At 38.7% G+C, this 18,512-nt stretch overlaps 1 protein-coding gene across 1 annotated transcript in view; it reads left to right on the forward strand.

The window, feature by feature from the left end:
• Positions 1-18,512, forward strand: part of PTPRO (protein tyrosine phosphatase receptor type O) — a 153,881-nt gene that overhangs the window by 88,624 nt on the left and 46,745 nt on the right. The window contains 6 exon segments of the mRNA XM_065847637.2: positions 5,893-6,051; positions 8,063-8,215; positions 9,832-10,278; positions 11,230-11,391; positions 15,564-15,763; positions 18,069-18,189. Of these exon segments, the coding sequence (XP_065703709.1) occupies positions 5,893-6,051; positions 8,063-8,215; positions 9,832-10,278; positions 11,230-11,391; positions 15,564-15,763; positions 18,069-18,189 (1,242 nt within the window).

Raw genomic sequence — 18,512 nt, forward strand, 5'->3', positions numbered from 1 at the left:
CCAAGGCTATACTTCAATATTTCACAATAGTTTTCTGGGATGTCCTAATGCCTGTGAAGGAGTCCGTGCAGGGAGATGGCTATATGCTGGAGACACAAGTTTCACTCAGAGGAGTGTGTATCCAAATCGGGGATGTCAAAATGAGAACAAGGTCCTTCAAAGAGATCACCTACTTAGAAATTCAGTGAGAGTCATGAAAGACCTCTGCTTTCTGATGGTATATCTTGATGACATTTCCTTTCTCCTATTCACATCCCTCAGCAATGTGCTGCTTCTCAACATATTGACAAGAAACAGGCATGTCTCTTCACAGGTTGAAACTCATCCCATTTTAGTCAGAGAAGACTTTTGCTTTACCCTTCCAAGGTGTCTGTCCAGAAAAAGATTCCTCAAGGGAAAGATCATTTAAAAGCTAACTATATATTTGATGCATTATATGATGCTATGATATATAAGCATATATAGAATTATGTGTATATAGAAATGCATATAAATATATGTGTCCATAAATATGTACATATAAAATTATAAAATATCTTAACATTATATGGATATACATACATACATACATACATGTATGTATGCTACCATTTGAGGCTTCTATTGTTAACTTGGGCCCTCTCTACAAGACTGAACAGTTTATTTTCTACTTATCTCTGACTGGAATAATTTCAGCACTTGCTCACATTAACCAAAACACCACAAACTATAGAGTTTCCTTATTCTGTAGTTCAGATTGTTTTGATGCAAGGTATAAGCTATTTGTTGCAGTATTTCTTCTCAGAGCCCAAGGGTTTTGTCAGCATGAGCACAGCCCACATCCTCATATTGCTTCCCAAGCAAGGACTTTAGAAGGATGAGATGAATAGGGTGCATTCAGCTCTTAGGTAGGAAACCTGTAAAGTAGAATTTGAGCACAAAACAGCACTTTTTTTGTGCTGATTCTGTAGCAAAGCTGTGTTCAACAAATTGGGCTCAGTACTTCACTGAATGAGAAAAACTGAAACTTTGTCCACTTATTATCAAAGATCCCTGTGATGGTTTTCACAAAAATGGGTATATGGCCAGATTCCTGTGTGTGCAATTGTGTAGTGCCTATCAAAATGACCTTCCAGTTTTCAATCTGGAAAAGGTTAGAAATACTTCTGGTATCTAACACAATTATTTCAAACTTGCTTTCTTCTGCTCTTCGAGTTCTGGCTTTTCAATGGGAATGAAGTAACTCCAGAATTTATAGAATTAATTTAATGGTCTGCAACATTTGAAAGAAAGTTCTGCCTTATTACTAATTCATCTTAAAGTAGTTTATGGAAGGAATAAAGAGCATGGATATAAAACCAGGGATTGAAATTCTCACTGATCCTCCATTTTGTCAGCCTGAAGTATTGTTTTATTCTTCCCAGGGTGACTTATATATTTTTTTTTTTTTCAAATTCACTGTCAGTTTTTCTTTTTGTTGTGCAAGAAAAAAAATGTTTGTACGTTTGAAGGAATGAGGAAAGCGGTACATTACAGAGCTATGGTGTGCTGTAGGAAAAATAGATGCCTGCTGGGAACTGGAGAAATCAGGATCTCGGGATCTCTGAGAGTAATTTAGAGCAGCTCTGCCTGACTTTTATTTTAGCTTAAGATTAGAAGGTTTGAGTGGTAAATGTCTCATTGTTTCTAAAGCTGATGATTCCTTACATAAATCACTGTAAAATATATTCTCTTTGGGAAGAGTTCTGCCTCTGTGTCTTCTACAAAAAATGTTCTTGAGGGACTCTGAGCTCTTCAGCTCTCAGAAAGTAATTGGCATTAGACCTAGTTAATGCTCAGTTGTCATTATGCCAGGTGCTGCAGGATGTGATTCAGCAGGTCAAATCCTTTCCCTGCCTTGTTAAAGGATCGGAGCTGTTGAAGTAGGAGATTCATAGTTGTTTCGTTTGTGGTTTTTTTTTTTCCAATGAAATGTAAAATTTAAGGCCCTCATGTTTTTCGTTCTTAAAGGATGACTCGGCACATCTTTAAAAAGGTTGGTTATCCATGGCAGCCCCAATTTTGAAACATAACTCAGAAGAAATACAGGTCCATTGGTGCTCAGCTTTTCCCAGCAAACAAATAATATTACCCCTTTTTGAGGTGAAAAAAACTCTCCCTCAGAATCAAAGAAACAAAACCAATTGCAACCATATGAGTATTTTTTCCTGTCCTAATTTCCGTTTAACCTAAACTATTGGCCTAAATTTGTTCCGGAAAAACAGATACACCTCCAACATTATTTTTTAGCTTGTATCATCTTTTTATTTGTCATTTTATGTGAACATCTAGAAATTGCAGTATACACCATCATTACACAGATACTACTTTCACTGACATTCTTGTTTCATAAGCAATTACACATGGTATTCTGTATTACATATAATAAAATCGAACATTTTATTCCTAAAGTATTAAATAGCAGCTATTTAATCTCAAAAAAAGTTGATTTTTACCAAGCATTAAAATGATCCCTAAAAAATCTAGCAAAATGGAAGCTTTACCCTGGCTATGACTTACTCCCAGTAACTAAATAGAGATATAAATAGTGTCATCCTGGGGAGAAAGTGAAGTATTTCACAGCTTCTTCTTGTGAATAAAGGGGATTACTTATGAGAGTTAGGTCACTGCACTAATGGGGCTTATTTTTTATAAAAGTCACAATGTGAAGGTAAGCCATAATTAATTTGGGTTTGAGTGTGAGAAGCAAGAGACTTGATCTCAGTCCCATTTGAACTACGTCTAAGCTACTGCAGTAATCAATCACTAATTGAATCTGTAGTGTGACCCAGTCTACAAATATTAAAACCAAATTAATTTGGACATATTATAATATGGTACTTGTTTTCAATATACTTTTTTTCCTTTCCCTCCTGAATTGCAATCATTTATGTATATGCGCAGATTGAATACATCAATGGAGGATTTAGCATCCAGCATTTTCCAGGGCATTTGAGCAAAGGGTTAGCAGCATTTATTGTGCTATCTTGATGTTTGTATAAAACAAGCTATGTGCTAAGTGAAAAATGTTGTAGAGCCTAGGAGAGACACACAACTTACATTTCCCATTAACAGATATAATGGGAAAGCAGTTGCTATAGGAGCAGCAAATTCTGAGACACTAAGAAAAACCGGCAAATTTAGTTCTTGATCCTGCAAGCTTGCATGTTTCTGTTTAATATAATCTGCAAGTCTAAAAATAAAGAGATTGTACATGAAGAAGTGCCTTAAACATGCTATTAGAGGGACAGTAAAATCCTCTAAGTCTCTTCTGTAATATGACTTCATATGTCAATGCAGTGCAGAGCATTTATAAAACTCTTAAGTTTTCTGAAGTATTACCCTTTATTTAGGCTACTTCTTTAGAACCACTGACATCTGTGAAAAGCTGGATCCTAAAACCTGAAAATCTTGAAATTTAAAAGTCCAGACTGTTTATGCTTTGAATTATAGATAGTGAAGAGTAACGTTTCACATATTCTTTATGTTTAATAACCCTAGATGCAGTCAGTAAGTGAAAAATAGAACATGGTTTTGATCTGCTGAGTGTCCTTTTAATTTCACAGTGTTCAATTAGCTTTTGATGTGAAGATTTGGTGCTGGAAGAAGTAATATAATGGAAGAATCTTTAAATTGCATTATATCACTCATGCTACTCTGCTAACATCAACCACAATCAAGGAGAGGATAGTGAGTGGAAGAGAACAACAAGAGAGAGAGTCTGTGGTGATTACCGCCTAATTCAATTATTGGTTAATTAAATCAAAGCATGGGGAGGAAAAATCATTTGGATTAAAGATGAATATAACTTCTATCCTTTATTTGATTTGTTGTAGGAAGGAATAAATGGGGTAATTTAATCACTGACATAAAGTTTCAGTAATTCTTTCAGAAGTAAGGAGACTTCAGATGTGAATGAGATAGCAGACAAAAGCCCAGGGCACATCCAGTAACGTGAAAGATGACTGCATGTAAGAGTTGTGCTATTTAGAGATTGTTATTGACATTTAAACTACTATTGTGTGCTGTGTGAGCTGTGAGCCTCCAGTCACATGGATAGTCAGATCAACTATTTATTTCAGAATAAGTGATGGGAGAAGCCTCAGCAGAAAGAAGAGGGTATGCTTTGTTTCTCATGATCTGCTTTTCTCCTGTTTATTTCTAGGCTATCACAAATTATCAGCAAAATTTTCACAGATCCCATCACTGAAGTGCCTGTTGGTATCTGTGAGACTGGGAGTTTCTGTGTGTAAGGGCTTAGCATACAAATATGCTGAAATTTACCTGAAGCTAATGAAGTGTCTTTGCCATGAGAAATAGTTTTAATAATTCCACAACATTGCATTCTCATGCTCTGACAAAGTTAAAAATGACAAAACTTCTTCTTAAGACTAGGGTAGAGATTCTATTTGCATCAGTGGCTTTTGTTCTTAGTTGCTTTTTCTTCTCCACTTCTCATTACATCTTGAAACTTAGCACTATGGTGAAAATCCTATGCCATTAATTGGGATTTGATTTTTGTTTTCACTACATTCTTGCTTTTTAATCTTTGATTAACCTATTCCACCTTCTGTGGGATAATTCCACTTTTGAATCTGATACTGCTCTTCCCTTTCATCTACTCTTTCTCTCTCCTGTTGTGACTGTATACTCTTTGGGGAAACATATATTAGTTTTCTCCAGAGCCTTTGAACTCAAATGTGTCCTCTAAGGGCATGGTAATGAACAGCCTGAATTTTTCAATCTGTTCCCTATAGTGTGCAGGAACTAAATTTACATGATAATACTTACATGGATGTAGGCGTAATTACTGAGGGTGTTGTGCATTAACTACCTGTATTAAAATATTCTAGTATGAAAAATTTCAAGTAACACTATAACCTTGTTTTCAACATCTGTTTGGCCATCTTAACCAATGTATAGTTGGTTTGCTATAATTTTTTTCTTTCTGAGGAAAGCATCAAGCAAAAGGGGGATTTTTAGTTTTTGGGTTTTTTTGTTTAGTTTGTTTTTGGTTTTTTTAGGTGGATAAAGGAGTCTGAATAAAACTGCAATTCTCTTATTAGCAACAATCCAGACTCCCAGCTCCAGTGAACTGACACATCTGTCCTTAATCTACACTGCTCTAGATGCCACAGGCTGTTTTTCTTAGTTTTTATAACCCACCTGGCTCAGAGTTCAGACCAATATATTGGCAGTTCTGTGCATACCTCCCTTCTGTGTACTGGCTTCCCCTGTGCCCTTCAGTAAACCACTTCTCCATACCTCAGTTCTTCATCTGTAAAATAATGGTAATGGTTCTGCTACATTTTGTAGAAGTTTGGATAAAGATGTGGAAGATGGTAGCTCTCTCAGATATGGTAGGAATAGGGACTGTGTAATTACCGATGAAATAAAGAAATTAATACATATCAAAATATAAAATCTTCATTCAGTTAGCTTCCTTTGGCCATTACACTTATAAGCTCCTCAGCTAATCTTAAAAGTTCAAATTTATGCCAAACTTATGAACAATTTCAAGTGTTTTATTGTTTTTGTCTGAGCACTTCTACATGATTGGCAAGCATTAAAGATGAAAATCTTTCTGGGGTGATGACTGTGAGTGCTTAAATAAAAACTGCTATTTTTTTTTATGGCAAATAAAGAACATTAATTGATTTGGGGGAAACACATATATCTTGGCTTTGACAATGTCACAACCAGCTTTGCCATAGACCTCTGTGAAGTCCCAGATATCACCTGGTAGATTTAAGAGTGTCTGTGGTATACCTAGCAAAACCATTTGTTTCATTGGTGGTGTGTATGTGTCAAGATCTCAGTTGCCTATTAACCTGCTCCTTTCTTCCTTTTTCCTTTTATTTGTATATCCTTTAGAACCCCTTCCTGTGAGCAGTGTTTCTATCTATGATTACAAACCATCTCCAGAAACAGGAGTGTTGTTTGAAATTCAGTACCCAGAGAAGTACAATGTTTTTACCAGGGTAAATATAAGCTATTGGGAAGGAAAAGACTACCGAACAATGCTGTACAAAGGTAGGAGGAAATTATTAAAAAAAAAATTAATGCTAACTCTTCTGGAAATATTTTAAACAGTGGTCTTCTGTGTGGTTTTGACCCGTATTGGTTGTAATGATTTATATTTCTGGTAAGGTGTCTGTTTATATAATAACTTTCATATCATGAAGTAATGGATGGGTCTTTAAATTGAACTTGTGGTTCACTTTGGATTTAAACCTGCTTCCCATCCTAGTTCTAGTGATGCTTCCTTTCCTTGGGATTTCAGAGGAGGACTGTGTAGGCTGGATTTTTTTAATCAGTTCTGAAATCAACCTAGGAAGAAGTCCTCATTTTCTGGTGCTTCCAAATATGCGTGTATTCTAAAATTCAAAAAAATTTTCCACCACTTTTTAATCTTCCCTGCTGCTGTACAATCCGAAACAAAAGGAAAAAGGAAATAAACCCCAAACTCAGTTGGAAGGACAGAGACACATTTTTGCTTTCTAGATATGCTTGTGAAATCCCTGGATGACATTCTGTGTCAGTTGAAAGCATTAAAAATTTCCCAGTCTCTTCCCTTTGGCCAAGGTTTCTTCTTTGCTAAATAGCTGATAGGAGAGCTCTGTGATGCCCCAGAGCTGGAAAACCCATTCAATATACCTGATTCCTGGCACAGGATTTAAACCTGGTAGTTCTCTGTCACCCATACAGTGACAGTGCTAATAGCACTATGCTGTGTAGTACTGTATATTACTGAAGCATATGGTATTACCTCTGAACTAATAAACTCTACTACATATTATAAATGTCGATTTTCTTAAAATAATTTAATTAAGGGCAATCAATCTAACAATCTAGATAGTCAATCTAAACAATTTAAACAATTAATCTAACCATCTAAACAATCTAATGAGCAAGTTCTGCTTTCTTTTTAATTTGTTTATAACTGACTCCCTCTTTCCCTGCAGTATAGCTTATGTATAGCATCTGTCTCAGAGAGATAAATGGGACTGTCCTATGGAGAGCACCCTAAGAGGTGAGAAAGGCACCTGCAGACTCTGCAGGCCCTGAAACCCCAATGGTTTAGCGTTACATAGTGGCAGAAAACACCTATCGGCAATCCAGTAGGTGCTGGATTGAATTTTAGGCACTGAACTAAGGCTCCCAAAGTAGAAGTCAGGTGACTGTAAGCTCTCTCTGGAGTCAGCAGAGGGAGATAAGCCCCTCCAGAAGGAGGTCAGAAAAATTTGTAGTCTCTTTGCTTCCACACAGAGTGGGGCTAGAAATCACATTTTCAGTGCTATGAATCGCCACAAGTTAGGAAGGGTGATTCTGGTTCATAGCACAAAATATAGGTGACCTCTTTCCAGAGAACAAAAGGGTTAACAGCAGTAATTCTTGTCTTCTGTAGCTAATATGTTTCCAGGGGCTGCAGTGCTGCAACTGCTGATAAATAAAAAAGTCAACCTGAATTAAGAAATTCACTGATCAACTTGCACACTCCTTCCCATAGCCAAATAGCCTGGTGCAACTTCTTTTCAGCCCACACGTGCACTGATGGTGGATGTGAGCTCAGCCCTCAGTACTGTGGCTTGCTCTCGGTTGCATGGTGAATGGGGCTTTCAGCATCTACCCCAAACGTTATGTTTCAGTCAGCAACAGACCAAGGAGGCTTTTGCGTGCAGCAGTTAAAGGTCTGCAGAAACTGTCAGATGCTTTTTGAAATATTCAGTTTCATGTGGAACAGGTTGCCAGATCCAGTTTCCTTTACTGTGAAAAGTAGTTAACGTTTCTTATGTTGTGATTTTTGGTTGTTTTGTTTTTTTTGTTTGTTTGTTTGTTTGTTTGTTTTTTTACTTGGTAACAAAGTCCCTTTGACAGCTAGGATAAATGTTGAATTATAAGAATTTCATATCTCAGACCAAGTTGAGCAATGTTTAAATATATGAAACACTGCCAGTTCAGCATGTGCAGTTGCATTATTGGAAATTGAACATTTGATGCATTTTCCTCTTTTTCCTTTCTTCTTTTCTCTTTAAACCTGCAGATTTCTTTAAAGGTAAAACAGTTTTCAACCACTGGCTACCAGGTATATGCTACAGTAACATCACATTTCAGTTGGTATCAGAAGCAACCTTCAACAAAAGCACGCTGGTAGAATACAGTGGAGTGCAGCATGAGCCCAAACAGCACAGAACAGGTGAAGAAAATTATTACGTGCCATTTGCTCTGAGTTTGTGTGGCTGCTTTCCTTTCTGCTGTGGGTAGGGATTTGGTCCCACAGAGAGGAAGGTGTGTGTGGGAACAGTCCTGGGAGCTGCTCCTGGCCAGGAGCATGGGAGGAGGATGCTGCAGCTAGTACATAGGTTTATGTGTACAATACAGTGCAAAGTGAAATTTGCACAAGTGATTCTGTTATAAAACTTGCCTCTTAGAAAATAAATTCCACTTCACATGAGATATCCTAGGCCTTGTGCTAGGAATTAATTTTTAAACCACAGGAATAGCCTCACTGAGCAGACTATTGATCTATCTATATTGGTCTGTCTCCTTGCGCAGTGAATCATAGCTAAATTGTTGGAGAAGGCCTTTCTCATTGTGCAGTCTTTTATCACAGAGAAGAAGAATGTCATAGTTGCCCCACTTGGCAGACAGTTAATGCCCTGAAGCATGAACTTTTAATTTCCAAGACAGCAATGTTACAAGGGCTGAAAATTGCATTTGTTCAGGGTCCAGAACTAATTTAGCTTGGTCCTGGGATGGTGCCCAAAACTTTCCTGTTAATCTGTTGGACTACAGACATTTTCCAGGGTCCAAAGTGAAATGAACCAGTGACAGAATCAAAAGGCCAAATCTTCACATGAATACATTGACGTTGGTCCATTGCCTTGGACAGAGCAAAGCCAACTGAGGCCAAATGAATTCTGGGTTTAGGAACCTAAGTATAGTTATTGAACCATAAGAATGCAACCATCAGGATTACGTTTTTCTTTCATGCTACTTTCCCATCACTTATTCTTCGCATGAACTACAACATCGTAGTGTCTGTTTTTGTAACAGTGGCCATGGCTGGGACAGGGGATATGAACAAATTAGTGTGTTGTAAGGTGCTAGTTTTAAAGGTGCCTGTCAAAATTGTTTGCAGAGGCTACTTGTTCTTAGCGTGTGTAAGGGCAGACAGACAATCAATTAAAGTAAGGAAGACAAAATGCTGTGTGTTCACCTCTTGGCATGAGTTGAAGTAATTTTCTTGCATGCCAGAATCTTGTCTTCTGGAGCCCCAAATCTTAAGACCAAGCTTTCGCAAATATTAAAATTTAAACTGATGTTTAGCATTTGTGAAAAGGTGGCTGCTAAAAGCACCTGAAAAGCCCTACACCAGCGTGAAGGTCATCCTTTTAAAATATGATCTATGCCGTATATTAATTTAGCATAAGTTTTTCAATTTTTTTTCCATTATCAATATCTTTCTGGAAGTCCACAAGAAAATAAATAAAGGTCGACTGTTACAGATTCACACGCGAGTAGCCTTGCTGCTGTAATAACACTGAAATCTGATTTACTGTGACTTCACATCTGTTTTTGTTATTCTTGAGTCGTGATTCTTCTGTGAATTTACACTCATCTTGATCCCACTAGAATCACTTTTGCTATATGTAAGAGAAGGTAGAATCTTAAGAAGAACAACTTATTTCAAAATATCCCTAAATGCATTGTTTTTCTGCCTTGTATTTTTCTGGGGAAATAACACATTGTAAAGGTGCACAGAACCTTTAAAAGGACCTATTAAAAGACTAACCCTTGTTTCTCTTTTAGTTCCTTACCCACCTCGAAACATTTCTGTTCAGATTGTGCCAATCAACAGAAACAACTGGGAAGAGACCAGTGGGAATTTTGCAGAAGAATCATTCATGGGACCACAAGAAATCATAAGGAAAGAAAAGCTTAGCCATTTTTCTGACATCCCACCTGAAATTCCCACACCAAACACAACTGCAGCCTGGCTGCACTACCGCTATAACAGCACTGAGTATGAAACCACATCACAGCCACACTGGTGGTCTAATGAAGCTGAGTCATCAGATGGTGAAGAGGAGTTTGTCAATGCAGTTTCCAGTGGTTACAAGGCAAATGATGTCAACACATCTGGAAAACTCCTGCCAGAGCCCCCTTCCTTCCTTCCTGTACAAATGGTGCTGACCTGGTTACCACCAAAGCCACCCACTGCATTTGATGGTTTCCATATCAATATTGAAAGAGAAGGTAAAACAGAGTCTTATACCCTTTACATACCTCTTTTCTGTAATTCCATTGGTGGGCTGTCTCCTCAGAGCACTTTGTTAGATCTGCAGAATTTCTTGAGAAGTTTCTTGCATAGAATAGCATCTAGTTCTGCCTGGGCATCAGAAAACTAAGGGAGGATGGGTAAATCATAACTTCTCTGTTGTCAAACAAGATCTATACAGTTGTACATATTGCCACAGTGTTTACACTGCAGCTATCATAAATCCTTCCTTGTATCGGAGACAGGAGAAATGAGCTGGCAGAAATTTGGGACAAAGAAGGTGCATCATATGATGTAGTACTTTTGTCTGCCGCTGAGAAAGGTTCGCAGGGGGACCTTGACTGGAAGGGGCATGCAGAAAAGATAGTCTAGATTCAGACTAACAGTTGTTTCAGAGGAAAGCTACCAAATATATTCCTTAGGCCACAAGGAGGCTGTGGTGGAGAACGGTGAGACTTTTCGGGTAATGGAGCTACAAGAAAATATCCGTGTTGCTCAAAGATTTTCTGTTTTATCCAAATGGATTTTATATCCTGAGAAGCAGTTTTCATAAGCCTTGCCACACTGAGGGGAATACTTTTTTGCAGAGTAAGAATGCAGTAGATAGAAAGTTGGAAGCTCCTTTTCTTCCATGCTATGTTGTTTTTCGCTTGGACAGTGATGGCAACCTTATTTTATCATCCCTTCTATGGAATGAAAATTTGGCCTGAGTTTATTGTTCCTCTACACCTATACTGCAACCTTGGTCATTAATTACACTTGTGCTGATTGCAAGAAATAAAACTGCCCACATAAATTCATTCCTTTTGGTTACCTTTTAATCCCACAACAGAAACAGTATTAGCATTTCTGATATAAATAATTTTCTCAGTGGCTGGAACCTTTCAAATTTCAATTAATTCACACTTCTTTTTTTCTCTCTGATTTAGAGAACTCCACAGAATTTTTGACAGTAAGTGAGGACATTCACAAATTTGTTGCTGAACTGAAAGAACCAGGAAAATATGAGTTGTCTGTAACGACATTTAGCTCCTCTGGCTCTTGTGAAGTTCGGGGAAGTCAATCAGAAAAAAAACTTAGCTTTTATATCAGTAAGTATCTCAACAAATCGGTCATTTTCTGCAAGATCAGTATAACTTTAATGTACAGAGTTTGACCACTATGATTAGAAGAGTCTGGTCTTCTGGAATTTCCTGTGCCAGAGAAGGAATTAGAGTGCAAATATGTTAAACATTATATCCTACCTGGACGGGCCCTCATCGTGCTTAGTGGAGCTAAGAACTGAAAGCAGGTGACATATTTGAGAGAGGCATTGTCTAGTGTTCAGAACTGGCTCACTGAAACAGGTTCTCCACTTGCATCTTTCAAAGAGAGGATTTAATTCCAATAATTAAATTGGTGGCTGTAGAGATTCTTGAAAATACTTAACTTCATTACTCCTGGAGGCTCTATGTGCCAGGTTAGAGACGAAGGGCATCTCAGGCTGAGAGTGTGGGAATTGCACAATTAAACAGTGAATTCTGAAATTACATGGTGTCTGAGAGAACATAGGACGAATTACACTAGATGGAATAGAATATTTCAACCTTCTAAATTCAGAGGAGAAAAAGTAATTTATTATTTCCCTGTAGAATCCTAGGGTTTCTTAACTGAAGATTTGGTAAAAGTCAAAGCAACAAGACTGTGTAAAGTAACACCGTAACTGACAATTAGATCAGCAAGTGAGATAGGTGTTTGTGAATTCACACTATTATCCTTCTAATGGCTTTGGTTATCTTTGTACCTTTTTCTACAAAAGGAAATAGATATAGCCTACAAAATGCCCATACAATGAGAATGCAGCAGCACACAATTTTACATGTGGGAGGATAGTGTCTCCCCCAAGTCATGAATGTTGCAACAAGCCACGGTAGCTAAGACTGCTACATGAAAAGGAAATTTACTCATTAAGTACATTACTAACAAAAAATGTGTCTTTAGTAGCTCATAACATTTACAAATACTAACTGTTTAGGCTTAAATTCATCATAATGTTTGACTGCATGTGACTGAATTCCACTATCACTCCTGTGTTTTTAATAACTTGATGGTTTAAAGAAAAAAATATTTGGAAAATAAAGAGAAAAGAAGAAACAGCACATGAGAGAAATGGTCTCTGCTTTTGTAATTTCACTGTCTTCTGCTTTTCTTTAGGAATAGTTGTTAGACAGCATCATTATATGGAAAGCATATAAGTATATATAAGTATAGAAGTACAACAAATAAATCGTGCAGCATTGCTTTTCATACCCAATATTTTTCCATTTTACAAGGTGTGACTCATTTCCATTAAACAATATGTCCTCCATGAAGTCTGCTGAGGACAGAAACCTGAGAGAAATGAGAAATCGTTAATCCAGAGTATAAGTGTATAGATTTCTAGATTAAGGATGAAATTGAATTTCATTGGGTATAAATTATTAAGATATTACAGGAATGAAATTAATATTTTCAGTTTACATGTAACACATGAGGATGTTTGGGGTTTGGCTTTTATCTCTCAGTTCTGCAAGCTTTTAGAACCAAATGAGGATTCTTGGCAGTTTTCTTATTTATTCTGTCAAACACAAGATCCTTAGTATTTTAGATAGATTTTATATGTTTTTCTGGTAGTATGTCAAATCTGAGATGTCTACAAATACTCTTTAGGTGAAACTGCGTAGAATCACAGAATCATTTTGTTTGGAAGAGACCCTCAAGACCATTGAGTCTAACCATAAACTAACTCTGGCACTGAACCATGTTCTTAAGAACCTCATCTACACTCCTTTTAAACACCTCCAGGGATGGTGACTCCACCACTTCCCTTGGCAGCCTGTTCCAGTGCTTCACAACCTTTTCTGTGAAGAATTTTTTCCTAATATCCAATATAAACCTCCCCTGGTGCAGCTTGAGGCCATTTCCTCTTGTCCTATCACTTACTACCTGGGAGAAGAGACCAACACCCTCCATGCTACAACCTCCTTTCAGGGACTTGTAGACAGCAATGAGGTCTCCCCTCAGCCTGCTTTTCTCCAGGCTAAACAGCCCCAGTTCCCTCAGCTGCACCTCATCAGACTTGTGCTCCAGACTCCTCACCAGCTTCATTGCCCTTCTCTGAACTCTCTCCAGCATATCAAGGTCTTTCTTGTAGTGAGGGGCCCAAAACTGAACACTGGATTCAAGGTGGTGCCTCAGCAGTGCTGAGTACAATGGTACAATCACTTCTTTAGTCCTGCTGACCACACTATTCCTGATACAAGCCAGGGTGCTGTTGGCCTTTTTGGCCACCTGGGCACACTGCTGGCTCATATTCAGATGGCTGTCAATCAACACCCCCAGATCCTTTCCCACCAGGCATCTTTCTAACCACTCTTCCTCAAGCCTGTAGCGTTGCATGGGGTTGTTGTGACCCAAGTGCAGGATTCGGTACTTGGCCTTTCTAAACCTCATACAATTGGCCTCAGCCCAATGATCCAGCTAGTGTGGATCCCTCTGTAGCACCTTCCTACCCTCCAGCAGATCAACACTCCTACCCAACTTGGTGTTCTCTGGAAACTTACTGAGGGTGCACTCAATCCCCTCATTCAGGTCATTGATAAAGAAATTAAACAGAACTGGCCCCAACACTGAGCCCTGGGGAACACCACTTGCGATCGGCCACCAACGGGATTTGGCTCCGTTCACCACAACTCTTTGGGCCCAACTCTCCAGCCAGTTCTTTACCCAGCAAAGAATACACCCATCCAAGCCATGAGCTGTCAGTTTCTCCAGGAGAATGCTGTGGGAAACGGTGTCAAAGGCTTTACTGAAGTCCATGTACACAACATGCACAACCTTTCCCTCATCCACTAAGTGGGTCTCCTTGCCATAGGAGGAGATGAAGCTGGTCAAGCAGGATCTACCTTTCATAAACCCATGCTGTGACTGGGCCTGATCACTTGGTGTCCTGTGTGTGCCATGTGATGGTACTCAGGATGATCTGCTCCATGATGTTCCCTGGCACCAAGGTCAGAATGACAAGCCTGTAATTCCCCACATCCTCCTTCCAGCACTTCTTGTAGATGAGTGTCACATTTACCAACTTCCAGTCAACTTGGACCTCCCTGTTAGCCAGGACTGCTGATAAATGATGAGAAATGGCTTGGTGATCACCTCCACCAGCTCCTTCAAAACCCTTGGGTGGATCCCATCTGTCCCTATAGACTTGTGTGTATCAAAGTGGTGTAGCAGGTCACTAACCATTTCCCCTTGGAATATTGGGGCTTCATTTTGCTCAGTTCATTTAATGGCGATGCTGAAACAATTTCTGAATAGTAAGAGCTACACATGTACCTGCTGGCTCCAGGGACTAATTTAGTGATCAAATTCCTCTTTTTACCTGAGTACATGTGGGTCTGCTGTCATGAGTAAATTTTACTCACAGCTTCAGCCTTATCCTTGTAGCACTTAGGCAGAGAATCATCCTGTCAAATTACTGGCTTGTATTACACAACATTTCTGTTGCACCCAGACAGCAGTATGGATTGTCAAATCTTGCAGGTTCATCTTACACTAGATTCTTGCTCTGGCATTGGTTTTATTTTCTAAATAAACATAAAGTACCACTAGAATGTCATGGAGGAAGGAATTTTAAGGAGAGAGCTGTCACAAGCGTCACTTAAAAGTGACAAGAAATGCAGATGATTCCAAGGAATCTGAAATCTTGACCAAGTCTAGCCATTTTATCTCCATTTAAACCTGTGTTCTCTACCATGTGCTTCAAGAAGTCTGATGGACAATGAGATTCTTCACTGTGGTAACCTCTGTGAACTCGATTTTCACGCTTCAAGGCTGTAGTACACTTGGAGGGTGTGTTAGTATGTGCAGAAGTGAAAACAATTGTGCACTTATCCTTTAATATTGGTCAATGATCTGTACATTATTGGATATCACTGCTTTTAAACATTCTCTACAAGCACATCTGGTATTTTTGGGATGTTTCTGGTAAGCAATAGAGAACACTACAATCTGAATTTTCGAATAGTGACATTTCCGTCATCATCTGCTCTGCTACAGGTGAAACAGCATAAGCCACAGACTATTCCCTAGGGGCTGCCATCTTCACTGCCTGTGGGCTGTGGAGATGGACAGCTGTCAGTCCAGCTTCTTTCACTAGTAGTAAATAATCCCATGAATGAAGGGTATTTTGACATATGTGCCTCAAATGCATAGAGTGGCTTGCTCACTTTTGGGACATGTCCAGGCCCCACAGGTGAATGGATAGAAGAGCTCACTGAAAAACCCCAGCACGTGACTGTGACAGTGCTGAGCTCCACTACTGCTCTGACATCCTGGACAGCATCACAAGAGAGCAGCACCAACAACACCATTGTGTCTGTGGTCTCCCTGACCTGCCAGAAACAAAAGGAAAGTCAAAGGCTTGAGAAACACTATTGCACTGAGGTAAGGGGCAGAAGCTGAAGCCTTTTCAAATACAGGAAAAAAAATGCTAATCATCATACTATTTGGGATTGCTGTGCCTAAGGGCATTGTCAGGCTCAGGACGGCAAAGCACAGTGGTAGGTGCTCCCTTCTGCAATCTACAGGAACACAGCTGATGCAGAGTGGAGAGGAGAGCACAGCATTCAGGAATGAATGTATGCACTAAACCATAGTAGTGTTAAAACTTTATTTCTGTTGGACTTACTGTGGCAAATCCTTTATTCAAGCCTGTGAGTTATCTTGTACCCTTTGAGACATTTTTGTGATTGTAGGCAAAATGGTGCCATATCATAATAACACTTAGGCATATGCTGTAATCCATTTGTATTAAGCAAAGTATTGACTTGCATGATTATCATCAAACTAGCTTAAATTCTTTCTTAGATATTCTACGTATGAATAGAGAACCCAACTCTAAACTTTCTGGAAGTTTAAAGGTGATCAGAAGTCAGCTTTTCTTTTCACTCATAAAAAAAGATGTCAGGACTGGGAAGTAAACAGTAATTCAGACCACCTGTGATTTGGATGGACAACAATTCTTTACAGCTGCTCTATGGGAAGACTACATCAGATCCTGTGGCTATGATGGACCAATGACATGAAGCTTCAATTAGAAACAGATTTTTAGCCCTCATCTCAGTTACCTTACCAAGATGCTGATGAGTCTGTTTTCTGAGCAGTGCCACAACTCCTGTCTGGCTTCCTAAATGTGTGTGACGGAGGGGTCTGCAAAGGACAGTAGTGCTGTCCGTCCTGCTGCACACTTAGCTCACCCATGGGAATGGAAGGATACAGTTACCATTTCCAGTAAATCCTCATCTCCTTCCACTTTTTGATTAACCCTGCAAGTTAATTAATACAGAGAGTCTGCATCTTTTAAAAATGTCTTTTAAAATGAAACTTTGTCAAAGTGTTTTAAGTTTTATTCCAAGAATGACTATGAACATTTGGAAATGTCTTTAGACAGCAATTTGAGAATTGTTTTTCAGAATCAGCTTGTAATCTCCTTGAGTTATTTTTCTTTCATTTATTAAAAGTGCAGTCATTACATCAGGAAGCAGAACAATACAATACGTGATTATGAACCACAGATTATATACATTATATTATTAAAGTAAATATTACAAGATTAATCTACAAACTCAAAAAAAAAAATAGAACCTAAAGCTAATCTGTGAATAAATAACATATCTGTAAAAGTAAATTCATTCTTATTGCAAGTAGGTAGAAATGTCGAAATACGGTTATTTGTCATTAGAAATATTCACACCACCTCTAATCAAATTTTATCAGCTTATTATATCTGGAATTATTGTCTGTTGGTTTGAATTCTCCTTGACAAGCTGAAAAGGGCAAAATTCAGTGCAGAGTTCTATCCACTTCTGCCATTGTGCATGATGTAAAAGTGATTTAGCTTTCTGAAGCCACTATTAAAGACAAATTCCCTTCCTCACTAAATCTGTGCTGGCATTGCAATAAAACACCAGTGCAAACGTGGCTGCTATAGAGACTTTGGAAAGGTTGCGAATAAAATATTAGGAAATATCAGTCTGCAGTTCTACAAAGGGTGCATGAAGTCCTTTCCTCAAAGCCGCTCTGTGCATTTGCTGTTAGCTGGCTATTCAGGAGATAAGATTTATCGTATTGTATCAGACCAGGAATCACTCGGTCAGGCATTCTGCCTCCAGCTCTGACTGAATCCTGATGTGGCACAGCAGAAATGTTAATGGTGATGTTTCAAACTGAAAAGAAAAATCACAATGTCCCTTAGTCAGGTTTTGTAGTGCTGTGCAGGGGAGGTGAAAGAGTAACTCCTCTCTGATTTCACTGTGCAGTCACTTAACACATGGATTCAGAAGAAAACTTTCCCATAACACTGCCTTCAGCTCACATAGCTGCAGATGAATCAGTTGGACGATGAAAAGCCCCAGGCTTTTTTTGAAAATACGTGTTCTAAACACTCCAGCCTGAATAACATCACCTGAATATGAATAATGCAGCCTGAATATTTCAATAAACTTTGAGAGTAAGAAAGAGTGGGTCTTCAGTGTGACAGCTGGCCTTATGTAGCAGGCCAGGTGTGATTTTCTGAGTCAGGTAATTTGTCAAGTCAGTCCTGACCAGTTCCGTAGTTTTGCAATTAGCTTAATAAATGGAGGGTTAGCCGCTGATGCCTTTTGTAACTGGAGTAGTTCAAGTACAGCCTCTATATTATTTTCATTAACCAAGAAAATACTTCATATCCAATGTGTTCCCCTCATATTAGGTAAATTCGAGCAGCAGCCTCATTGAAAATCTTGTCCCTGGTGCCCAGTACCAAGTTGTGGTTTACTTACGGAAAGGACCATTGGTTGGACCGCCTTCAGATCCAGTTACATTTTCCATTGGTAACCCCTGCATCTACTGTTTGAAATGTGTTTGTCTTGTTTTCTTTTAAAATATGTGTAGCATATTCATTAAGTCCTTGAGCCCATGGAGAAGTACAAAATTGTTAGTTATTTCAAATGTAACGAATGCTTATTGAGAATGTTTGTCTTGTATTGTCTAGTCCTTTACTGATGTGGGGAAAATTCTCCTTCAGTGGCAGATATATATTTCATGTTTAAATGTTATTACCAAACCTAACTAGACAGCATATATGGCCAGGATTCACACAGAGTGCCCCGTGGAAAGAACTGTCTTCACCCTTGGATATCTGAATGTATGTTGG

Source organism: Patagioenas fasciata, chromosome 1 (genome assembly GCF_037038585.1).
Source record: "Patagioenas fasciata isolate bPatFas1 chromosome 1, bPatFas1.hap1, whole genome shotgun sequence".
Taxonomy (NCBI): Eukaryota; Metazoa; Chordata; class Aves; order Columbiformes; family Columbidae; genus Patagioenas; species Patagioenas fasciata.